Genomic DNA, 26,224 nt, shown 5'->3' with positions numbered 1-26,224 from the left:
ATGATATAATCAAATTATAATAAAATGAGAAATAGGGAACAGATACACACTCATATACCTGTATATACCTATCTATATGTATAGATGCACATATGCATGTGTGCCTCTCTGGGAGGTGATATTTAAGTGGGAACCAGAAGGTTGAGAATAGAACTAGCTCTGTAAAGACTGGGGGAAGAGTATTCTCGGTAAATGAAAAAGAGTGTGGGAAAGCCCTTAGGCCTTGACACACAAGTTTGAAGAACTGAAAAAATAAAACCATATGAATTTTATAATGAGCAAGGCTAGAGATGAATTCAAAGAGATGGCTAGATATACTGAATTTAGATTCTGCAGGTTCTGCAGAACCTTGCAGTCCGTCCATGGTTAGGGTTAAGACTTTATTTTAGGTACTGTGGGAAGCCATTGAAGGGTTTTAAGCAAGGAACTAACATTTTTTGCTTCTGTATAGAGAATACCTTGGAGCAGAGTAGGTGGGGAAGGGGGGCACCAGTTAGACAGCTATTACAGCTAATAATCTAGGTAAAACAGAGTGTTAGCAATGGAGATAGAAATGGAAGAATTTGCAATGTATTTTGAGAAAAGACGCAACAATTACTTGATGATGTATTGTGTGCAAAGGGTGTTGGAATCCCTTATGCCATAGATGACTTTAAGATTTCTGGCTTGAAGCTGAATAGATAGTGGTAGATGATATTGGTGTAAGTCCCATGGACCTGCTAAGTTTACTGCTTTCTCCTTAACATCCATAACATCCCTTAACTTCCATAACAACCTGGCTTATAACAGGCACTCAGTAAATATGTTGAATGAATGAATGCCAAAAACTAGAGGCAAGAGATAAGGAGTAAAGAACAAGGAACAAAAGAATTAAAAAAGGAAAAAAAAAAAAACAACTAATAGTTACAAATTGTAGTTAGTGTTCTAAAGAAGACAAGGGGCAGGGTAGAGAAAATGGAGAACACAGATAAGTATACTCATATAGCTGCATATAGGCTTATGTATATATGTGGCATATATTTGGTGGGTGTGTCAGTAGATCAATATTGAACTATTAAGTTTGAGATCTGTGAAACTGCAGTAGTTATATACATTCTGTGAGCCTATTTCTTTTTTCTGCATTTCCACTTGGCTATTGGCTATGCTGACAGAATATACTACCTTCATATGACAGGTCCTTAAATGCCTTTCTCTCTTATCTTGATATTTAAAACATTTTAGTTGACTTGGTCAAAACATCTTTATTCTTCAGTATCAGCTATCAATTTAAAATTCTGAATGCCATCAAAGGAATGTTATGAATGGTGACTAGATTTATCAAACAGTCTGTAGGAGCTTATTTGTCATGTTGTATATTCTCAGTATATTAGAAATACTATTTGAAATCTTGTAATACTCTCTTTCTAAGGGATAAGTTTTAAGGACCTGGTCTAAGGACCTGCTTAACATAGAGTTCATAATGTGTTTCACCTACGTTTAATCAGCATTTGAAAATAGGAAATTGCATTCCAAGTTATAACTCTGAACATTGGAAGCATATTTCTGTATGCTACGTCTATCCATAATGGCAGTGAGTGGCATATTGCACCACTCCAGGAATCCCACTGCCAATATGGTGTTTTGGGGACCAGTTCTAGCAGATCCTCCTGGGCTCCCGTGATGTGTGTGTGTGTGTGTGTATGATAGTTTTTAATAGGAAGTAGTTTTTAATAGGAACATGCCAGGTGTTATGCTATGAGTTGGGATGGTGAAGAGAGGTACAGCTTCAGACATAGACTTTTTTCCTTTCTCCATGTTTATGTTCAGTAATAAACCCAGTATTTCTAATTTAGGGCCTTCCCATATATTGTTTACTTTGAATGAGGAAAATATGTTACTGTTTTTTTATTTTAAAAAACATACAATGCCTTCAAAAAGGGAGATAATAAAATGGACATATTATTTAAGGTAAAATATTGGAAGTGTTGCCGTCTTGTTACTAATAATTCATGAGATTTTTTTAATTTTTAAAATCTAGGATCTTCTTAATGATTTTATCAAGACAACAGAAAATAATATAATGAAGCAGACTATTTGCAGTTATCTAGATTGTGAACGATCTTGTGAAGCTGACATTTTAAAGAACACCAATTACAAGGTAATATAAATTTAAGTATTTTTAAAAATGAAATTATTAAAAAAAATTAAAAAAATGAAATTATAAAATTAAACTTAGATAAAAATTACTGTCATCATGCATCAAAATATTGTTTAAAAAGAGTACTTAGGGGTGCTTGGGTGGTTCAGTCGGTTAAGCGGCTGCCTTTGGCTCAGGTCATGATCCCAGGGTCCTGGGATAGAGCCCCGCATTGGGCTCCCTGCTCAGCGGGGAGCCTGCTTCTCCCTCTCCCTCTGCCTGCTGCTTCCCCTGCTTGTGCTCTCTCTCTCTCTGTCAAATAAATAAATAAATAAATCTTTAAAAAAAAAAAAGAGTTCTTAGTTTAATTATAGTAGTAATGCAGTTAAGAAGTTGAATATCTCGGGGTGCCTGCATGGCTCAGTTGGTTAAGCATCCAACTCTTGATTTCAGCTCAGGTCATCATGGAAAAGGCGCAACAATTACTTGATGATGTATTGCATGCAAAGGGTGATGGAATCCATTATGCAATAGATGACTTTAAGATTTCTGGCTTGAAGCCGAATAGATAGTGGTGGGGAATCTGCTGGAGATTCTCTCTCTGCCTTTCTGTCCCTCTGCCCCTCCCCCTGCTTGAGTGTGAACCTGCACTCTCTCCACCTCTGTCTCAAATAAATAAATCTTTAAAAAAAACTGAGTATCTCAAAGAACTTAGATTCATAGTGAGCAGAAATTACATATATCCTGTGAGTCAATAAAAAATGAATCGATTTTGCTAGGGATTTTGTAATATTCACATGTCTCTGTAGTTATAGTTAATGTCCCTGCAATCATAACAGTAAAAATTATGTAAAATATTCTTTATAGTTTGAAATGTTATAGGTTGAGAATATTAGCATTTTACTAAGGAGAAAGGTTGTTACTCTTCAAGAATTCTGTTACTAAGTAAGTGATCGTTATCTGTTGAATGGGTCTTGGGCAAGCAAATGAAACCAGCCTGGATTTGAAGAAATTCAGCAAAGTACATCAAATCTAGTTGTCTCTGGCTATATCAGAATAAGGCTGTGCGAAATCACAAGATAGGATGAGATGTGACCATCAGTGTCAATTTGACACCACTTCTTTCATATAATGGAAATCCAGTTGCAAGGCATGATGTATACATTGAGTGGTGGGGGGAAAAATCCAAAATGTATTCATTAGAGTAACACAGGTATTGGGAAGTGAGCCTGGTGAAGTGGGGTGCTTAGGGTGGGGGCAAGTTGGGTCTGGTTTAGGTGACATGGTGGTATGGTCCTAAGGTTTCCCAGGAAGGCTTCCAGGGTTCCAGTCACATGGACAGCATGTAGCAGCAGCAGGTCCTGGCCACAAAGTTTAGATCTTTGTCTTCCAAGTAGTTTACCTATTTAAAGGAAGCAGGACTGTAGTTCCCAGGGAGTACATACTGGGAAGGACTAGAAATTTATACCTTGGGATAATACAGTAGCTGTTATTAATATTGCAGATCAGGTCTAATGATTGTTAACAGAGATGCCAGGGGAAAATGGTATGGAATTGGAGCTGGAGGAAAAGAGAAATGTAAAAATGGAGGTGAAGAGGGGTAGATAACATATTCCTCTAAAAAGGTCACTCACCAAATTTCTGATATTTTGTTGTATCAGAACAACAGTATATGTGTCAGTATATGGAAAATATTACATTGGCTTATTCCCATCACTGCCTTTTCTTTTTGTCCTAATGCTTCTGTCTTTAGTGATGTAAAAAATGGACCTATGAAAAATGACTTATAAAGTTCTTTGATTACTAATGATCTGTTGATAAATTTTGAATGCCATGTAAAACTCACCTAGTTACAGCATAATTTTGAAAGTCACTTAAGGTGTTCATGTCTAAATAAGTGAATGAATGAATGAATGAATGAGACTTACAGTAGTATTTTCTATACCTACATGAATTATTATTTCCATATCAACAGCTTACTTTTGTCTTTTCCAGGGATTTTTTCAATTAATGTGCAGTAAAAGCTGCTGTGTTTATTTCCATAAAATTTGTTGGAAAAAGTTCAAGAATTTAAAATATCCAGGTGAAAACGATCAGGTATTTGTTTTTCCTTCAAAACTTTACAGCATTTCTTCCTTTATCCATCCCATTTCTTCCTGTTCACATCCTCTGCTTTTTTTCTCACTCTATTTTTCTTTCCCTAATGTCTCTGATGCTCTTCTCCTCATTATTCTTTGTTCATCATCACCATTTATTAAACACATCTTTGCAGGGGATACTCTGCTAGTTGCTTTGGTTAGTAATTTCTGTCAATTTGTTCCCTTCCTTTTAGAAGTTTATGCTCTTAAAAATAGAAATATTGTGGGATGCCTGAGCGGCTGAGTGAGTTAAGTGGCTGTCTTTGGCTCAGGTCATGATCCTAAGGTCCTGGAATTGAGTCCCACATCGGACTCCTTGCTTGGCAGGGAGCCTGCTTCTCCCTCTGCCTGACACTCCCCCTGCTTGTGCTCACACACACTGATTAAAAAAAAAAGAAAAATTTAAAAAAATAGAAATATTGTGTGTATTCACATAAAAGACATAGAATCAAAGAATATAATTGCTAAACAAAAAAATGGAAAGGACATATACAATTTTAGGATAGTTTCTTTTTTAAGGGATAGAGAAAAATAATAAAGTTTATAGTCTTCAATCATATATTTGTAATTATTTATATTTACCTAAAGTAATATAACTAAATTAAATTCTTATGAAAGTAGAAATCCAAAGCCCAATTCTATATTGATTACTCTTTAGTGAGCTAATGGCCATAAGTTGGGTTTATACTGTTTGGTTCTAGAGTGCTTATATTGTGCAGACAACAGAAAACCTTTATAAAGCAATTGTGGCATAGTAGAAAGAGCACTGTATATAGAGTTGGGTGATCTGGGTTCAAGTCCAGATTGAGCCACTTACTTTTTTTTTTTTTTTACATTAGGCTGGTGATTTAGTCATTCAGAGACTCAGTTTTCTAAACCATAAAGTGAGAATAGTACTACCTACTTCTTAAGATTGTGAGGATTACTAGATAAAACGTGAACTTGCATTGTACACTAAAAATCATTGTGTGAAGTGTTGTTAATTCATTTTTTTAAGCAACATATGAATACTTTTCACTTTCTTTGATTGTTAGGGCAATCAATATAGCTCAACCTCAGAAAAAGAAGTACAAGAAAACTAAATAACTTAACCAGGGGAAATAGCAAGTTCAGAACCAGAGAAAGGAGTCAACATTTTTATTCTTTTCCCTGGAATCCTCATATATCTGGTAGATATTCAGTATTCCTTTTTACACTTGCTTAATCAGTACATTTCACTTGAAGTTGCTTTCCCTAGGGGCAGTGAATACATTTTAGGCTGTTTTTGGTACTTGAAGACTTTGAAATAGAAATGATGAGACAGAAAAGTGTGATCATGCATTTTAAATAGGAAATCCACTGATACATGAAATGGACTATCTTTAAACAGCTAACTCTCAAATGTTTATCCACATCTTTTGTTTTACCATCTAACAACATCTGCTTTTAACTTTAATCAGATTTGCACATTAGTGATTTTTTTTCTATTTCTATTTTATATTTTTTCTATTAGTATTTTTTTTATGATTTTTTTTATTATGTTAGTTACCATACAGTACATCATTAGTTGTTTTTTTTTTTAGATATATTTTTTAAAGATTTTATTTATTTGAGAGAGAGAGAATGAGAGAGAGAGAGCACATGAGAGGGGGGAGGGTCAGAGGGAGAAGCAGACCCCCTGCTGAGCAAGGAGCCCGATATGGGACTCGATCCCGGGACTCCAGGATCATGACCTGAGCCGAAGGCAGTCGCTTAACCAACTGAGCCACCCAGGCGCCCCATCATTAGTTTTTGATGTAGTGTTCCATGATTCATTGTTTGCCTATAGCACTCCATGCTCCATGCAATACATGCCCTCCTTAATACCCATCACTGGGCTCACCCATCCCCCCACCCCCTCCCTTCTAAAACCCTCAGTTTGATTCCTGGAGTCCATAGTCTCTCATGGTTCATCTCACCCTGATTCCCCCGCCCCTTCATTTTTCCCTTCCTTCTCCTAATGTCCTCCATGCTATTCCTTATATTCCACAAATAAGTGAAACCATATGATAATTGTCTTTCTCTGTTTGACTTATTTCACTTAGCATAATCTCCTCCAGTTCCATCCATGTTGATGCAAATGTTGGTTGTTTTTTCTATTGATAATTTTAGACCTTTAGTGGGAAAAAATGTTTGAAGGAAGGATGTACAGGTGACATGGTAAGGATGCTACAATGTGATGTACCTGGAATTGTTAAAATTTTGGTGAGTATCTTTTTCTTATTTTTTTGTTTGCTTTCACTGGAATGGTATTTTTTACTTCAAACAGATTTGAGAATCATAATAATGGTATTCTAGTCATATTTTTTCTCTTTGATGATGACTAAGCTCTCTGACCTTCCTATTGCTTTGATTTCTCCAAAGTACTATTTATGTGGTCCTTAGGAATTAAAAAAAAAAAAAAATTAAAAATAAAGACACACGGGGGAGGGAGGGAGAGAGACAAAGCTGGCAATGGCTGTACCAATGAGGAAAGTCTGTCATAAACTGAGAATGATAATCTAATTCTGTGCCATCCAAGGTTAAAAACAATTTTAGACTTTCTGAACTTCTTTTAGTCTGTGAGCATCTTCCCATGAATATATCTGTAGAACATATTGTACCTGTTACATACTCAAATGGTATCCACTTAATTTTTTTTATTTAATGAAATAACTTGTTGAATTTTCAGTATATAAGTAAATAAACCAAAATTAGAAATATGTATTATTTCTTTCTTCACATATATTTATTTTTGTATTTCAGATTCAGCATTTAAATCCTATACTGATATATAATAGGATTGCTTTTTCAGATCAACTCTAGTTTGTTGTTTGATTAGGATTGCTTATGGCTCACCTTGTTACTTCTGTTTTATTTGTTTTGAAACCTCTATAGCTTCATTCTCACTGTCTTTTTTCAAATATTAAGGCTAAGAAGTAACACTAAAGAATTTTGAAAATTGAACTACTTTAGGGCTATTTTTTTTCCATCACTTGCAGTTTGAAGTTGTGAGAAAGGATGAATATATAACCATTGAAAATTTAGGAGCAAGGTAAGCTTGAAATAAAATATTCATTTTCCTGAGCATGTATATATTTTTTACTTGCTGCTTTTTTCTGTTTCTGTTCATTTGTTGGAGCTCCATTAAGTTTAAAGGTAGTATTAGCTGTATGAAAAAATTATATTTGGTTGACATTTATTTCCCCCTCTCTCCCCACTTTGTAGACATTTAAATTCTAAAGTAAATAAGAGTAAATTAGGTGGATACTTTTCCCTTAAGTATGAAAATAATCCTTTCTTGAAAACAAAACATATTTTTCTTTTTTTTTTTCTTTTTTTTTTTTTTTTATTTATTTATTCATGAGAGACAGACAGAGAGAGAGAGAGGCAGAGGGAGAAGCAGGCTCCCAAGGAGCAGGGAGCCCGATGTGGGACTCGATCCCAGGACCCTGGGATCATGACCTGAGCTGAAGGCAGACGCTTAACCATCTGAGCCACCCAGGCGCCCCACAAAACATATTTTTCTTAAAGTTATTTAAATCAGGTTGTTATGATATAAAAACTTTCTCTTAGCTTTCAAAACTCATCCAGGCCTCCAAGCTTGTCTGACAATTAGAATTTTCTTATTTCTTGGATGAGAAAACTATATTGCAGAGGAAGATACAGTATAAGCTGGGAACTCAAAGAGGTATAGAGCATTATTGCTATTGAAATTAGAAATTTCAATATAAAATATTCTCCTAATTCTTTGATTCTGTAAATTTCTACCATTTTTCAGTCTACCAGGAATATGGCATTGATTTCTAAGACATCAGTTTTCCTTCATGAGTTAATGAAAACCCAAGTCTTTACCTCTAGCACAGGTTCCACTCCTAAAATCTAGATCTATTATTGGTGTACTAAATAGCTCCACTTCTTTTTTCCAAAAATATCTGTAGTTCAGCATGCCCACAAATGGACTTGCAATCTTTCTTCCCAACACTGCTCTGTAATTTTTTAAAGTCCAGTCAGTTCAGCTTCTTAAAAATATTGTAAATGCCTCCTTACTTCTGTCCCTACATTTGCATTAAACTAAATGAAGTTATTATTTCTCACTTGGAATTCTGAAACCGCTTCTAAATGGCCTTTTTGTTCTTAGCCTTACCTTTCTTCACTTGTGTTGTTTACATAGCCATCAAGAACACTTCTCAAAAATGAAAATGGAACTATATCACATCTCTGTTTAAAAATCTTTCAGAGGCTTCTCATTGCTTTTAATTTAGTTCAGACTTCTTAGGTTGGCTCTTTAGATGACTTTGTCCCTGCTGCACTCACTAGTGTCCTCTCTCGTCATTCTTTTCTTACTGTTTATGCACCAACTATACCAAGCTTCTTTTAATTCTTAAGTATGCCATCTATTGGACCTCCAGGCCTTGCTTGGATACTCTACTCCTTTGGCTTTGCCTGATTAAAATCTTTGGAAAGACTTACTTACATTAGGTTAGGTGTATCTATCACATGTTTCCTTTACTACTTCTATCAAAAAATTTACTGTTGATCCTGGAACAATATGGGGGTTAGGGGTGCTGACCCTCCCTGCCCCCCACAATCAAAAATTTGCATGTAATTTTTGACTCCCCCAAAACTTAACAGGCTACTAACAGCCTGTTGTTGACTGGAAGCCTTACTGATAGCATAAATAGCCAACTAACACATATTTTGTATATGTATTATATACTGTATTGTTAAAAAAAAAACTAGAGAAAAGAAAATATTAAGAAAATTGTAAGAAAGAGAAAATACATTTATACTGAATTTACCAAAAAAAAAAAAAAAAATCCATGTAAAGTTCAAACCATGTTCAAAGGTCAACTGTACTAAGTTTTATTATACTTTCTTGGCTATCTTCTCCATTTGACTGTAATCTCCTTGAAGGCAAGCACTTTATCTTGCTTACTAGTATATTCCTAGTGCATAGCATAATGCCATATGGGTGCCTGACATATAGCTGGTACCCAATGAATATATGACAGATGTAGAGGTTCTGAATTCCATTATTCTGCAATGGGTATGTTACTTTTATTTTGACAGTCAATTAACTTGGATATGAACTGTGAACTCTTTTTTGGGGGGGGGGGTTCCAGTCTCAGTTCGGATCTTTTGCCTTCACCTGAGCTGCTTTGAGTGTTCCATACATGTGTGGTTCGGCAGTCAGAGGTCTGGCTAGAAACAATTGGGGATCTCTTCTCTGACTCTTTCCCTTTTGGGGTTCCCCTGCTCTCTTCAGTAGCCATGGTTCCCAGGCTTCAATTTTCTGGTTCCTGCAGTGGAGGAGACTTTTGTTTTCCACCAGGCTATACCTAGCCCCAGGCTAAAAGCTCCAAGATAGGTGAACTTACCAACATTTCATCCAGCCCTCTCCTCCTCTCCCCTGAGCATGTACTCTCTCAGCAGAGTTGGTCTTTTCTTTCTACTCTCCAGTGCCTCAGGGAGCTGCGCCCAGGTTCTTTAGTTGTTTTCTGTGGGAGAATCCTCTCGTAACCGGATCTCAGTACCCAAACTTGGAAGAGCTACTTCATGGGGTTTTATGAATGAATAACAGGATGGTGCTTTATTGTTATTAAAATATATATAAGGAAAAGCTCACAAAATACAAATGCAGAGTTTAACAGTTATCATAAAGCAAACACCTTTGTATCCCCACCCAAGTTTTTTTTTTTTTTTTTTTAAGATTTTATTTATTTATTGGACAGAGAGAGACACCGCGAGAGAGGGAATACAAGCAGGGGAGGGGGAATGGGAGAGGGAGAAGCAGGCTTCCCACTGAGCAGGGAGCCCGATGTGGGGCTCTATCCCAGGATCCTGGGATGATGACCTGAGCCGAAGGTAGACGCTTAAGGACTGAGCCACCCAGGCGCCCCATATCCCCACCCAAGTTAATAGGATTTTGCCAGCACTCCAGAAGCACTCACTGTGCCTGTCTCCCCAACTCCTCATCTTCTCCCTAGGTAACTGTTATCCCGACCATCACAGTCATCCTTTTCTTGCTCTTCTTTATAAAAGTGCCATTTATAAATGCATTTCTAAACACTGAAGTTCTTTTTATAGGTCAGGTTTTTCAAGCTACAGTTTATATACAGTAAAATTAAATCTTTAGAAGTAAACATTTAAATGAGTTTCTGTGTATACAGTTGGGTAACCACTACCATGATCAAGATACAGAATACTTTTATCTTCCCAAAAGTTTCCCCCAAATCTCTTTTGTAGTCATTCCCCTCTCCCAACCTCTATACCTGGGTAACCACTTATATAATATCTTTTCTGATAGTATTGCTTTTTACTGTCCTTTAGTAGGAAAGTCTTTTGCATCTGAACTTTTTCACTTAGCATAATGCTTTTGAGATTCATCCATGTTATTGCATCTATCACTAGTTTATTTTTGTTTATTGCTGAGTAGTCTTCCATTGTATAGATGTACCACAACTTATTTATTCATTCAACAGTTGATGACATTTGAGTTGTTTCTGGTTTGGGCTATTATGAATAAAGCCGCTATAAATATTCACATATATACTCTTTGTATAGACGTATGCTTTCATTTCTCTTGTGCAAATTCCTAGGAGCAAGAGTACTGAGTCATATGGTATATGTTTAAGGTTAAAGAAACTAACTTCCAAATGGTTTTCAAAGCAGCTGTACATTTTACCATTCTCACCAGCAATATTGGAGAGTTCTAGTTTCTCTGCAGGTGTGTAGTGGTGTATTATTGTGGTTTTAATTTGCATTTGCCTAATGACTAATGAAGTTGAATATCTTTTCATGTGTTTGCTACCCATATATCTTCTTTGATGAATTATCTATTCTAATTTTTGGCCCATTTTTTTCATTGGATTGTTTGTCTTATTTTGAGTTATAAGATTTCTTTGTATATTCCAGATAAAAGTTCTTTATCTAGTATGTATTTTAAAAATATTTTATCCTAGCCCATGGAATGTCTTTATTTTCTTATCTTTCAAAAAGCACAAATTAATAATTTCAGTGAAGTCTTATGTTTCTTTTATGCTTAATGTTTTTTGTGTTTTTAAGAAAAATTTTTCCACCCCCAAATCAAAAGATTTTCTCCTGTATTTTTTCTAACAGTTTAAAAAGTTTTAGGTTTTACATTTAGATTTATAATCCATTTTCAAGTTAATTTTTGCATATGGTGTGACAATAAGGGTCAAGGTTCATTCTGTCGCATCTATATACATATATGTAATCTATAGATTATATATATTGTCCTTCTGAACTCATTTTTGTGCTCCATTCATTTATCTGTCCATTTACCAATACCACACTATCTTCATTACTATGGCTTTGTACTATCTTATGAAATTAGGTGGTGTGAGTTCAACTTTGTTCTTATTTCTCCAAACTATTTTTTTCTGTTCTAGATCCTTTGCTGTTTTATAATAAATCTAAGAAATACCTTATAAAATTTTTCAAACTTTTTGCTGGGATTTTGATTGGGATTATGTTCACTCTGTAGATCAATTTAGGAATGATTTGCTCTTAACAATATTGAGGCTTCCCATCCATGAACATGGACTATAATTTCATTTAATTATATCTTCTTTGATGTTGCACAGGAATGTTGTATAGTTTTCTGTGTACAGTATCGTAAATATTTTGTCAGATTGTCCCTATTTGTTTTTTTATGCTGTTGCAAATGATATTTTTAAAATTTTAATTTCTAGTTATTATATAGAATTGTATATACTGAACATGTATTCTGTGACTTGGTATTTAATCATTCCAATAGCATTTTGTAGATTCTTTGAGGTTTTCTACAGATGATCATATCATCTGTGGCTGAAGACAACTTTATTTCTTTTTTCCAATTTATATACTTTGTGTTTATTTTTCTTTACTTACTGCACTGGTTAGGTCCTCTGGTACAATGTTAAACACAAGTGGTAAGAGTAGACATCATTGCCTTTTCTAGATCTTAGAGAGAAGACCACTTTTTTCCATTTAGTATGTTGTTAGCTGTAGATTATAGTTGAGCTTTTTTTAGGATGAAGAAATTCTTTTGTTTTCCTGCTTTTCTGAAAATTTTGATCATGAATGGGTATTGAATTAATGCTTCTCTGCATGCGTTGAGATGATCATATGGTTTTCTTCTTATTCTTTAATTTGTTAATATGCTGAATTACATTCACTTATTTTGAAATGCTGTTATCAGACCAGATTGGGCACCAACCTTACTTTCCTGGGATAAATAACAGTTGGTCATGATCTATTTATTTTTTCCATATTGCTGCTGGTTTTTTCCCCCTATAATAAGTCTTAAAAATAAAAAAACTTAAGATTTATTTATTAGAGTGTGCATGAGCCCGGGGTGGGGGGGAGAGGGAGGGTTGGGTGGAGAGGCAGTGGGAGAGGGAGAGAATCTCAAGCCGACTCCCTGCTGAGTGCGGAGCCCAAACAGGACTTGATCCCAGGACCCTGAGATAATGACCTGAGACGAAATCAAGAGTTGGACATTTAACCGACTGAGTCACCCAGGTGCCGCTTTCCTAGCTCTTTAAAGATATAACATTATATAAGTTTAAGGTATACAAAGTGATGATTTGATACACGTATATGTATTGTGAAATGATAACCACAGTAAGGTTAGTTAACTGTGTGAGGTGATGGATGTGTTAACATTTTTCATGTGTATTTGTGATGAGAACTTTTAAGATCGACTTTCTGGGGCGCCTGGGTAGCTCCAGCCAGTTGAGCGTCAGACTCCTGGTTTCGGCTGGGGTTGTGATCTCAGGGTCATGAGACCAAGGCCCATGTCGGGCTCTGTGCATAGCATGGAATCTGCTGGAGATTCTCTCTCTCTGCCTCTCCTTCTGCTTCTCCCCCTGCTCACATGCATGCTCTCTCTCTGTCTCCCTAGAATAAATCAATAAGATCTTAAAAAAAAAAAAAAATTTTCTTAGCAACTTTCGAGTATACAAACAGTATTGTTAACTATAGTCACTGTGCTGTACACTGGAATTGGATCCCCAGTTTGTACCCTTTGACCCCCTTATCATTTTCCCCATACCCTCATCCCTGGCAACCACTATTTCACTTCCTGTTTTTGTGAATTTGGGGGGTTTTAGCTCCCACATATATGTGATATCCTATAGTATTTGGCTTTCTCTAGCTGGCTTATTTCACTTAGCATAATGCTCTCCAGATTCATCCATGTGGTCACTAATGGCTGGATTTCCTTCTTTTTTATAGCTGAATAGTATTCCTGTATGTGTGTGTGTGTGTGTGTAAATCATATTTTGCTTATCCATTCATCCATGTTAGACATTTATAGTTTTCATGTCTTGGCTATTGTAAATAATACTGCAGTGAACATGGGGATATGGGTATCTCTTCAAGCTAGAGATTTCATTTCCTTTGGATATATAATATATACCCAAAAGTGGGATTGCTGGATCAATTCTGTTTTTAATTTTTTGAGGACCCTCCATACTGTTTCCCCTAGTGGCTGTATCAGTTTACATTCCCACCAAAGGGGTTCCTGTTTCTCCCTATCCTGGCCAACACTCATTATCTTTTGTGTTTGTGATAATAGCTAATCTTAACAGGTGTGAGGTGATATCTCATTGTAGTTTTGATTTGTATTTTCTGGATGATTAGTGATGTTGAGCATCTTTTCATGTACCTGTTAGTCATTTTTATCTTCTTTGGATTAATATATGCATGGTATACCTGTTTGCATTTATTTACCTCAACCTGTATATATGTCTATTTAAAGAGAGTTTTTATAGACAGCATAGGTCTTGCTTCTTTATATCCAACTTGACAATGTCTGTTGTTAAATTGGAATGTGTAGTCCATATAAATTTGCTGTAGTTATTGATACTTATGTTTTTTATGCTTACCTATATATTATTTGTGTGATGCATTCTTACAGTTTTTCCATTCATTGCTATAATTTTATTGTAAGGCTGTACTACTTTAATTACACTGGTAGATACATGGGTTATTTCTGAATTCTGGCTGTAACAAACAGTGCTATGATGAACATGGCTGGACATGTCTCCAGATGTATATGTGCAGAAAGTTTTCCAGAATTTATACCTAGGAGTAGAACTGGTAGGCCATTTGTCCATATCTTCCAACTTTACTAGATTTTGCTGAACTGTTTCCCACAGTGGTTTTGCCAATTTACACTCCCACCACCAAAATCCCTTTTGCTCAGTATCTTCACCAGTACTTCATACTGTTAAGAGTTAAAAATGTTTCCAGTGTAGTGGTTGGTTGGCAGTGTTACGGTGCTGGAGATAAAACAGTTAACAATAAGCATCACCAAAATCTCTGTCCTCATTAAACAAACATTCTGTGGTGGTATTGTCCCATTTTTGTTTGTTTTCTGTGGGAGATTTCATCTCAGTGCCAAGTCTCAAGTTTTTCATCTGTTTTATGGCAACATTTACTTAGTGTTTCGTCTATTTAATAAATTTTGCTACTTTTAACCTAATTTTTTCCTAGTTACTTGTATTGCTGTTATGCTCGTTTCTTTGTTGCTCCTTTTTTGTTGTTTTTTTCTTTTTTAAATCACTAGTCATTGAATGAGTTGAATTTCCTTGGAATAGTGATTGGTAGAAAGATCTTATGTTGGAGGGGGTTCTGGAAGAAGTTACGGATTTGCTGGTTTTTTTTACAATGTTTCTGCTGCCATATAGCCTTTTTACGAATAAGCTAGTCCCATGATTTTTTTTTTTTTTTCTTGATATAAATCTAGCAGATCTGTTTGTCTCATAATTCCAATGAAAACGACAGTGTGGGGTTGTCATTGTTGGTGGGTTTTGTTCATTCCTTTTTCTTCTTTGTTTTTAAGTTTTTCCAGGAGAAGAAAGTGCTCACTTACTTAGCCATGCTGATGTCAGAAATCTTGATTGACTTTGGTATTAACTGTAACTTAATTTTTTTCTACTTGCAGTTATAAAAAGTTAATGTCTCTGAAAATCACTGATACTGATATAAGACCGAAGATCAGTTTAAAATTTAGTACAAAAGGTACTGTTTTATTCTTCTATGCCTCCTCTTAAAAACTGTATTAAAAGTTTTGACTTGCTCTGTACAGTATCATGCCATTAACAACCATGTGTTTATGTTTATCATTCACTGGGCTTGGGTTTACACTAAGTAAGCATCACTTGGCATAGGCTGGAATTCATGGACAGAAATCAGCAGGTAAATGGGTCTTATATTACCTTGGCATCCTGTAGAGAAGTCTGCTAGGTCTGGTGTATATAGCTGTGACTACACACTGAGATTGGACTCCAGCAGGTGTTCCCTACCAATGCCTCCTCTCCTGTTGCATTCCCTGTTAATAGAGCTAAATGGAAGGCATGAAGATTTTGGGCTTAAGGCCATGTAGTCTAAACTTAGGTGCCAGTTGTTTAGGAGCATGCTAAGAAATGCCAGCCTCTCAGCACTTGGATACTTTAGGGCTCCTAGTCCCATGGAAGAATAGTTGGGTGTCAGTCGTCCTTGCTAAGGGGAAATGAATGTTCTTGATCCCAGCCAGTGTTTTATTTGGCTGCCGAGAGAAAGCTCCTTGGGTCATTTGCTTTGTAACCTTGCTTGCCTCCATGGTGTATGTCAAGTATATCAAACCAGAATATTAGTTTTAAAATTTCTTGAAACATAGAATCATGAAGGATAAAATAATAAAGCTGCATTTTATGATAAATATGTATTTGGGTATTCATACAAAAAATACACCATCATATATCAAGTTCTTATTACTTTCTAATTCACCTCAGTCTACTTTCTTCCTTCGGAAGTGATATTAAGCCAGAAAAATACAAAGTAGTTCATTCTCATGCTTTATTCCATTTCACTGATGAAATATCTAAATAAACTTAGTCATTTATTTTTTGAGAGGGTAAGAACATCATCATGAGGTCAGTGTGTCTGAAACTTTAACATATATTTAAATCATCTGGTGATTTTGTTACAACGTAGGTGCCAATTCAGTAGCTCTGGGTTGGGGGCGGTGGCGGGAGGGATGCTTAGATTCTGCATTTCTAACAGGCTCCTGTAGCGATGCCACTGCTGGCCTGTGGACTACACTTTGAAGAGTAAGGCATTAGGTCACTTTATGTTTTTTGAAATAGTTCTGTATTGTCTAATATGGTAGCCACTAGCCATATGCAGCTATTTAAATTAAGAAAAATGAGATATAATTCAAATTCAGTTCGTCAAAAAAGCAGCATTTCCAGTGTTCAGTGGCTAGTAGACCAAATCTAAAACATTTTAATCACAGAAAGTTCTACTGGACAGTGCTGATTAAAATAAAATATAGTTGCTTAAATAAAGTATAATTAAACACTGGCAGTTACCATTCTTGACAATCTTCAGAATTTTCAAAGGCCTAATATTTTTTATGCCATTTGGTTGCCAGAGCCATTTACTTGAACAAAACCCTGGATGGTTGAAAGGCTTCTGTGGTGATTAGTCTTTGTGATTTCTTTTGCTTGGGAATATATTGTTTTTTGTTGGGATTTTTTGACAGCTAGACAGCAGCATGATTGTTGAGCACTGGCTGTGGCAAAGCACTGTATTCTACTTCATTCTTTTGGAATAGTCCCTGTCCTACAGGAGCTTAGGATGTAATACGAGAGACCACATAGAAAAAGAGCATTAATGTGGAATGTTTGACTTCTCAAAATTCATTTTCAGATGAAATGCCTATCTTCAAACTTGATTATAATTATTTCTATCACCTGCTTCATATAATTATCATTTCTGGTACTGACATTGTCCGGCAAATATTTGATGAGGCTATGCCACCCCCTCTTTTGAAAAAAGAGCTTCTTATACACAAGAATGTGCTGGAACCCTACTACAACCATCTTTGGACCAATCACCCTTTGGGTGGAGCATGGCATCTGCTTTATCCCCCAAACAAGGAGCTACCACAGTCCAAACAGTTTGACTTGTACCTCCTCTTAGCTCTCATAAAACATTTGAATGTATTCCCTGCACCCAAAAAAGGCTGGAATATGGAACCACCATCTTCTGATCTCTCTAAGTCTGCAGACATCTTGAGGCTGTGCAAATACAGGGATATCCTCCTTAGTGAGATTTTGATGAATGGTCTCACTGAGTCACAATTCAATTCAATTTGGAAAAAAGTTTCAGATATTCTTCTGCGCCTTGGGATGAAGCAAGAGGATATTGAGAAAGTGAAGGAGAATCCCATTGAGAATATCTCCCTTGATTACTATCAACTGTCCATCTACCTAGGCATACCAGTACCAGAAATCATCCAGAGGATGTTATCCTGCTATCAACAAGGTACAAAATAATTACTTACTTCAGCTGGTAAACCTTCACTGAGTATCTGCCATGTGCCAGACACAGTGCTAAGGGCAGGAGATTCAGTGAGCTCACATTCTTGGGAGGATAGACTCATCAAGAAACTAATAAAAATCATAGTGCTAGAGATGTTCCAGAATCCTACCCTAAGAGAGTCCAAAAAAGCTTTCTGGAGAGTGTAATATTTAAGGAATTCTTAAATGACATGTAAAAGTTAGCCCAGTGGAGAAGATGGAGAAGGACATTTCAGAAGGAAACAAGAACAAAGGTATAGAAACAAAAATATATTGTAATGCAGGAACTAAAAAGTTTTGTCTTATTGAGATCAAAGTAGGGGAAAGTTAATAAAGAAAATACATTCAAGAGGATTTCTCTTGACATGTCGAGGAGTTTTTGTTTTCAGAAAGGAATTGTTGAAGATTTTTAAGTAAAGGAGTTTTATCACTACTATAAAATTAAGGAAAACCATGGAATACAGGTACTGTGTGTTTCAAGGATACCCTTTTAGATAGCAGGAGTATATGTTTTCTCCTCCTTTCTATCAGAACCATGACATTTAGTTTAAAAGTTTGGCAGCTATCCATTGGCCATGCCCATGGGTAATTAAAAAAAATAAAATAAAATAATGTTTATGCAAGTATCCAAGGTCAGCAGTAGCCATTCCCAGACATTGTCTCTTGATATGGGAAAGACTTCATATCTCCTCTTCCACATTCCTGGATAGCTTCTCATTTGTCGTCATGGGGAGTGGAGTTCAAGGCATGTCAGCATCACTGAAACCCGTACAGTGCTATTCTGGGTTACTTTTCCTGGTCCCCAAGTTATTAGTTGTATTACCTACTGAGCAACTGATGACCACACTGATGCTATGTAACCGTACAACTTACCAGGTTTCCAGTAATTGTTGAACCGGTCCAGATTTTCTTCAGAGATAATTGCTAGGCCCCAATAATAGTCCTTTTACTAAGGTTCTGGGATACCATTTTTTTTCCTGCTTAACCTTTAGGAGTTTTCTTTGAGCATAAAAGAAGAGAATGCTGACTTTGATGATATGAGAAAGTCATGCAAGAACCCTTGACTTAAAATAAGAGACTTTTTTATATTTACTTTGAGATTTTTCATAACAAATGAGAATAAAGGTAATATTTGGGAAATACTTGAGCACTAAATAAATTCAAAGCATTTCAAGCAGTTCTCAGGTAGACTGAAAAACTTCCAAGTTTCTTTAATAGAGGCTTTCCTAGTATCTTATCTCTTTCCTAGTAGTTATTACAGTTGCTGTTTTCATTTGTTTGATTAATATCTACTGTTCCCACTAAATCACTGTAAAGTTGTCTTATTTCTTCACCATTCAATATCTAGAGCCTAATAGGGCCTGATGCATTGTAGATGCTTAATAATTATTAATAGGCAAGAGAGAGGAAGGACTGATCAGGATAATTCATATTGCTAAAAAAATGCTCAAACTTTCAATGGAGGTTTGCTTCATAATTGACTATTATTACTTCATGACCTTAGACTTTTTAAATTATAAGAATGTGCTACTTGTTTTAAAGTGTTTATATTCTAGGCATTATCTATTATGAACTATCAAAATTTTGTTTTCCTTTTCTAAACAGGAGTTTATAAGCTTTATGTTATAATCTAAAGATTATGCCTTGTTTAAACTGGATTCATGAGTGAAGCTAGTTGTTTTTACAGTTATAAAATTAATTGGTGCAAAAAAAATAATAAAATTAATTGGTGCAGCGTAAAAATCTTCTGGCTTTTCTTAGTCCCAGTCAGATATTTTTTGGTTGCATTTGCAATTGTACATCTTAAATTTTTTCTTTATGTATCATAGGAATTGCTCTACAGTCAATAACGGGCAGTCAACGTAAGTATGTTGAAAAACAAAATGCCTAGATGACCTTTCAACTTGGGACAGCTAGGGGATACTTACAGGCGTTTTACTTGGTCAGATAAACTGTATGATAAACTATAATTGTTTGTTATAAGCTTGGAAAATCATGTGGTCAAATTACTACTGGTCAGCTGAATGTAGTATGAGCCTTTTTACTCTGCTTTGGTCTTAGTGCATGTGCTCCAGGATATACCCGTAGTTTGTTAACTTTTTTTAACACATTGGATACTTTAACAGGCAGAAATGTCTGCCTGCTTGCTTTACCTGCTCCTATATGCTACTCTTTAGCTTATGTAGCTTTGATCTGGTGAACTGTGCATTGTTAAACTATATACTCTTTTTGCCAGGTGGTGAATTGCTGATTTTTTTAATTTCCATTTTTGTGCTCTTGTGGATTTTTTTTTAATGCAATTCATATCGTGCAAGTAAAATTATACATAGGAAAACAACACCATGGGTTTTGTTTGGAGTAAAATTATACTTAAACAATAAAAATGTTTAAGTTAGAAATAAAAAATGTTCATTATCCTAAAATTATACTAGTTTTAGTATTAATAGGGTCAATGTCAGGATCCTCAAAAACTTAGTATTTAGAGTCGACTTAAGTTCTGAATATCTAATATTTAGAGTCACTTAAGATAACAGTATTTACTGATATTTAGAGTCTACTTAAGATAACAGTAAAGTATCAACATTTGGGTTTGTACTGATTGGTTCTAGGCTAATATCTGTACCTATTTGGTCATTGATAAATGGGCATTTCATTTTCATCTAGTGATGGAACAGAGTAAGATGTCTTCTATTTCTGTTTCTGGGATGGTGTTTTATGGTGGGGGGGGCGGGGAGGAGGGATTTGTTTATAATAGGATTTGTTTATAATTGAGGCTAAAACTGTATGCATCCTGATTTTGAGTGTTTTGTTTTTAACATTTAGGTATTGAAATAGAAGAGTTACAGAATGAGGAAGAAGAACTAAGTCCACCCCTCATGGAGTACAATATAAATGTGAAATCAAACCCTGAAATACAGTTAGCAGAAATGAATAAAGATGGAGCGTCGATACCCAGTGAATCTTCAACAGAATCTATTAAAGATCTCCAGGAAGTATAAGCTCTCATTAATATTCAAATTAGAACTTAATCAGGGCCTTTAGTTTGTTGCGTGTGCTGTCCTTACAGCATCTCAGATGATCTTAGTTTGTCATAGTGTTTACACAGAGCTTGAATTGGAATGGTTCTTTCCCTAGTACTTCTTCCAAAATCTTTCCTGCCTTAACCGTTTATTTTGCCAGCATTTACTGAACACTTGTTATGTGCCAGGCACTATGCTAGATTTCTGAACATGTTTCTTCATCCTGAGTGATGGGAAGTTAATAGAAAGTAGAAGAAAGCATAATGGGGAACAGAAGAGAAAGAAGAAAACAGGGATATTTCAGTGCCATTTGCACAGGAGTAGAATTAAAATCATGCAGGATGGAATCTCTGTATTTCTTTAACAGTTATTATATGGTCACTAAGTTATTCCCAGACTTAATTTTTCCTCTTATGGACTTGAATATGTTGATTTTTTTAAAGTCCCTTCCTCCTTTGTTGCTCATGCATGCACATATGCAAATGAGGATCTGTGAGGTTTTTTTCTATAGCCTATTCATTGATATGTTATTCCTTTATAGATCAATGATTTTTTCAAGAGCAGAAGACTGAGATTAAAATCAAAGTGAAAATGAAAATAATTTTCTGGGCACCTGGGTGGCTCAGTTGCTTAAGCGACTGCCTTCGGCTCAGGTCATGATCCTGGAGTCCCTGGATCGAGTCCCGCATCGGGCTCCCTGCTCGGCAGGGAGTCTGCTTTGCCCTCTGACCCTATCCCCTCTCATGTGTTCTCTCTCATTCTCTCTCTCTCAAATAAATAAATAAAATCTTTAAAAAAAAAAAAAAAAAGAAAAGAATTTTCTATAGAATCTAGGAAGAAAATGTGATGTATAATATTAGAAGATAAAAGATTTCCGTGGTTAGAGGAAATATATTTTGCAAAATAACTTATTGTGCAGTTTGAATTGCATATTAATTGATTTATTTCTTGTCAGGTTAAGAGTAAACCAAAGAAAAAGAAAAAGACTAAGAATAAAAAGGTAAGTGACTGCATTAGCATTATAATAGAGGGATGTCTAATTATGAACACTTAGATTTAATACATGGATTTACTGTTAGAACTTAAAATTAATTCAAGTAGACATATAACATAAATGACTTACAATCATTATTGAATATGTGGCTGTAGAGAAGTCTATATATATTAGATCCTGAATGATTTAAACTTGCAGTGTGTCCTACTTCACTTCCCTAAATCACAATTATACATTTAAATATACAAATGAGAAACTCTGAAGTATTTGGAAATTTCATTAATTTCTGCATACTACTCTCATTTAAAAAATGCCTACTCAGTGTTTGAAAAACAGCTTCTCATCATATTTCTAGTGATATATTCAGAAGCATTTTTCAAAACCTTAAGAAATCTTGATTTTCTTCTTTGTGTCCAAGGCTCTCACCAATGCAGTAATGTACAAAAATGGTACAAATCAAGAAGCTTCATTCATTCCTTTTCTTTGTTTTGCCAGCTACAAAATAAACAACTTCTTGTTACTATCTATAACAGTTTTAGCAAAAAGTCTCTTAATTGCTTGGAAAATTACAAAGGAAAGTTGAGTCTTGTTTTGTTTTTGACTTAATTTTTTATTTAACTATGACTGTATTTCTGGAGCAATTTTGTTGTTGTTCAGAGCAAAATTGAAGGGAAGGTACAGAGATTTTCCATATATCTCTGGCCCCCACACATGAATAGCTTCCTCCATTATCAACATCCCCCAGCAGAGTGGTACATTTGTTACAATTGGTTAACCTACATTGACATATCATAATCACCCAAAGTTCATTTACATTTTGGTTCATTCTTGATGTTTGTAGATTCCTATGGATTTGGACTCAAGAGTTTTGTTTTTTGTTTTTATCAAGCATAGAGCTAACCATTATGCTTTGCAAACTTTATGGTGGGGAAAAAAAAAAGTTTTATTTTCTGGCCTGAAACATACACTTAAAATCTAGATGTACTCTGTAGATCATATTATAAACTCATAGTATTTGCCCAACTACAATCAGGTAAGCCCATGTTATCTAGTCTTTTGGAAGTATACACAAATTTTAATCATAAATGAAATTTAACACAACGAAGGGAAAGTTACAGAACACTTAGGTGAAGGGTAAAATAAAGGTTATTTATGCTCTGATGAATAAAATATCAATATCATTTTCATATTTATCATAACCATCATTTATTATAACTTACCATTTCATTTAAAAGTTATTTTGAAAATTAAGTTATGTTTTTAAAAGATAAATAAGAAGACTGACTTTTAGGCAATTCTTGTATGACAAAACACAACCTGGTCCATTATTTTAGCTGACATTTTTAAATTTTTGCCAAATATTAGTAAATCCCAGGTCTAATACTACATAAAGCTGGCCAAGTAAATACACAGTTGCCAGACCAAAGGGGTATAGTTTATCTCTTCCAAAAAGGTATATAGTTTTCTTCCAAAAAGTTAAAATATGGTTACTCAGAATCTCAATTTTAGTTCAGTGGAAAGTCCCACTTTTATGTCAAATTGAAATTAAACAGGGAATTAACACAATTGGAAATAAATGTAAACACAGCTCAAAACTTCACATGCTAGTAATATTGAAAATGTCTTATTAAATGTCAGAAAGTTTTTTTGTTATTTTTTACAACCTAAGTTTTTTTTCCAATTTATTTTATTAGAAGAAGTTGAGATACTTTGAGGATAATTTTATCAAGATAAGATTTGGACATTAGAAGAGAGATCTTATATCTTTTTTATCTGAATTTTAAAGTATAGGACCTAAAAATGCTGAAATTTTTGCATATGACTATTTCACATACTATAATCCTATTATACTTTGTTATTGTAGGTACAAAGAATTGTCTGGTTATAATATAAGCAACCAGTTGTAAAAAGCTAAGTCAATCACATTCTCTAATCAGGAGTTTCCTCATGAAAAATTCTAGCATACAGAAATTAGCTTGTGTTGTACAGAATAAGAACAAAGTCCCTATGAATGAAGTTGTGTCCTCTGTTAATGGTTTGTTCTGCAATATCTCTACCTAACATTAAGTTGAAGTCCTACAAAGATCTATCAGGGACTCTGGAAGAATATGATGAAAAAGTAAAATTTGTATAGCAAATAGAGGGAACAGTAGTGATAACTTGTAACTAGTAGATAAAGAGACTTTGTAGTTACTCTTTCTTCATTTAGGATTTTGTATTCAGCTTCTAATATGTCCAAATTATAAATAACTCTTTTGGGAGTTAATTAGATCCTCCTTCCTACTCCCACTTCCCACCCAGGGGAATTAAGGGTTAAGAATAGAAAAGGGAGATAAAGCAGATGGCAGAAGAATAGAAGGCTTTGTGATGAAGCCTTTGGGAAAAAAAAACATGGCAGGAAATAAATCTAGCCCCTCAAATTTGGTGTGCTCTCTACAGAAGGGAAGTTGCTGAGATGCATGTAGAACAGGCTGATGGCGTGTGTTGACAAGAAGTTGTTATAAGAAGAGCTAAAAGTTTCAGAAACTATTCACCTATACTAGGTATTCATTATTAACAACCAGATGTCTTTCCAGTCAGTTATTCAGGTAAACTGGAACCAAGGTAGGAGTTGATAATTCTAAATCATAGAATCAGATTGGCACTGGACATTGATCAGACATTGAAATGCAAAAATCCATTTAGTATATAGAAATAAACAAAACAAATTTGTAAGTACGTCATGGAATCTGGGGAAGAAGACCCTGAAGTTTCTTGTAAATAAGAGGTGGTAGTAGAAGTTAATACTCTAATTTATATAAAAGTAATTAATACTCTTAATGAAGGGTAATGTATAAAAGTAATTAATACTCTTAATTAGTATGTGTTGTCATTGATACTACATACAGGTAGTCATTGATACTACATACAGGTAGTATCAATGACTACGTGTATGTAGTATGTTGCCTTTATAGTTTTACTTTAATGAACTTAAAATTTAGGGTTTTTTAACCTTTCCTTCTAATTGTGATCTCCCTGACACTTTTTCTATAAGATTTCTTAATATATCAGTTTGCTTTTACCTTATGTGTAGATTTTCAAGAACTCTGGTAGTTAGTAGTATTCCATAAAGGAGAATTACACATACTCTGTCCCAAGATTATCAGTAGGTGCAAACTCGGCCCCAGTACTTATTTCCAATATCTGAATCAATAATTTTTAAGTTGTCTTATGACTCAGTGGTGGATTACAAAATCAATTTAGTGGGTCACAACTACCATTTTATAAAATAAATAGAATTAGTAGGAATAAAAAAAGCTTCAGAATTCATCACATAGTGTCTTAGTTCAGGCAGCTATAACAAACTACCATGGACTGGGTGGTTTAAGCAACAAACATTTATTTTTCACAGTTTTAGAGGCTGGGAAGTCCAAGATCAAGGTGCCAGCAGATTAGGTGTCTGGTGAGGGCCCTCTTAGTTTGCAGATGGCATTTTGCTCTATCATTACATGGTGGAGAGAAAGAGAGCACACATGAGAGCAAGAGATCTAGCTCTGGGGTCTCTTATAAGGGCGCTAATTCCATCATGAGGACTGCAGAGCATCATCTAAACCTAATTACTTTCCAGTGGCCCTACCTCCAATTACCATCACATTGGGGAATTAGGGTTTCAGCATATGAATTTGGGAGAGGCACAAACATGCAGTCCATATAACACATACTATGGGTAAAGTTTATTTACCCATAGTAAATGGAACTTAAATTTCAGTTTTATACTTAGTACAAAGATCTATATATAAGTGCATTTACATCATGACATAAAATATATTTCTTATTTTGATTGTGGTCAAAACAGTTTGAGAAACACTGATCTAAATCTATGCTGTACGAACAAGTTGATATTACTATGCTGTACAGACAAGTTGATATAGATTACTAATTCTTGATGCTGTTTTTCAGAATAAGGAATCAAAAGAAGAACAAGTGTAAGTATTGGTTTAATTTTTCAGTTTTTCTTACTATTTTCAAAGTGTGCTTTGCCGGTATGACACAGCCTTGCCTTGAAAAGTGTTCTAAAAGAAGAAGGTACAATCCCTTGTCTTAATAACTTGTCACTTTTTAACAGAGTGATAAAAAGTAAATTATCATTTACTTTGGGAGAATAGAATCTCTCACTGTTTTTATATAAGGCTACTCAAGAGTCACACAGTACTAACTGCTTTTTTTTCAAAGACTAATTTGGATCCAGCATAAAATCTTTTAAAATATAGTCTAGGTTGTGGTTAGCCAAATCTAATTTAGGTAAGATTTAACCTTAAAGAACAGATCATTGTTTGTCCTAATGACCTCTTTTATGGAAGAGTTTATTTTGATTTGGTTTGTTTAACCCACAGCTTATTGTTTTTAATCCCAATTGTTAACTATGAATTTGGAACCTTAACTGGCAGCCTTTTAATGTCTGAAGCTCACTGTTATTTGTACAACTATGTGATTGATGACAATGTAGTAGAAGATGGAAGTAGGGGAGACAATGAAGAGATTCATTATACCCACCAAAAAGTTTGTTAATTGAGTATCGGTAACTTTAGAGAACTCACTGTGAGGACATAAATTATTAAGAT

General features: G+C 34.9%; 1 protein-coding gene across 4 annotated transcripts in view; it reads left to right on the top strand.

Moving 5' to 3' along the window:
* Positions 1 to 26,224, top strand: part of DZIP3 (DAZ interacting zinc finger protein 3) — a 96,778-nt gene that overhangs the window by 37,102 nt on the left and 33,452 nt on the right. For 3 of the 4 annotated variants that reach the window (XM_035000211.1, XM_035000214.1, XM_035000213.1), the window contains exons 9-18: positions 2,018 to 2,137; positions 4,112 to 4,213; positions 6,385 to 6,477; positions 7,254 to 7,306; positions 15,209 to 15,285; positions 16,957 to 17,574; positions 19,439 to 19,471; positions 20,433 to 20,602; positions 21,585 to 21,629; positions 25,563 to 25,588. In XM_035000211.1, the coding sequence (XP_034856102.1) occupies positions 2,018 to 2,137; positions 4,112 to 4,213; positions 6,385 to 6,477; positions 7,254 to 7,306; positions 15,209 to 15,285; positions 16,957 to 17,574; positions 19,439 to 19,471; positions 20,433 to 20,602; positions 21,585 to 21,629; positions 25,563 to 25,588 (1,337 nt within the window). Of the gene's footprint in view, positions 1 to 2,017; positions 2,138 to 4,111; positions 4,214 to 6,384; positions 6,478 to 7,250; positions 7,307 to 15,208; positions 15,286 to 16,956; positions 17,575 to 19,438; positions 19,472 to 20,432; positions 20,603 to 21,584; positions 21,630 to 25,562; positions 25,589 to 26,224 lie in introns of all 4 variants that reach the window. The other variant, XM_035000212.1, reaches the window with a different exon arrangement.

The sequence above is a fragment of the Mirounga leonina genome, unplaced genomic scaffold (genome assembly GCF_011800145.1).
Source record: "Mirounga leonina isolate KUSES-001 unplaced genomic scaffold, KU_Mleo_1.0 Mir_115, whole genome shotgun sequence".
In the NCBI taxonomy this organism is placed as follows: domain Eukaryota; kingdom Metazoa; phylum Chordata; class Mammalia; order Carnivora; family Phocidae; genus Mirounga; species Mirounga leonina.
This window is presented reverse-complemented; position numbering and strand designations above follow the sequence as displayed.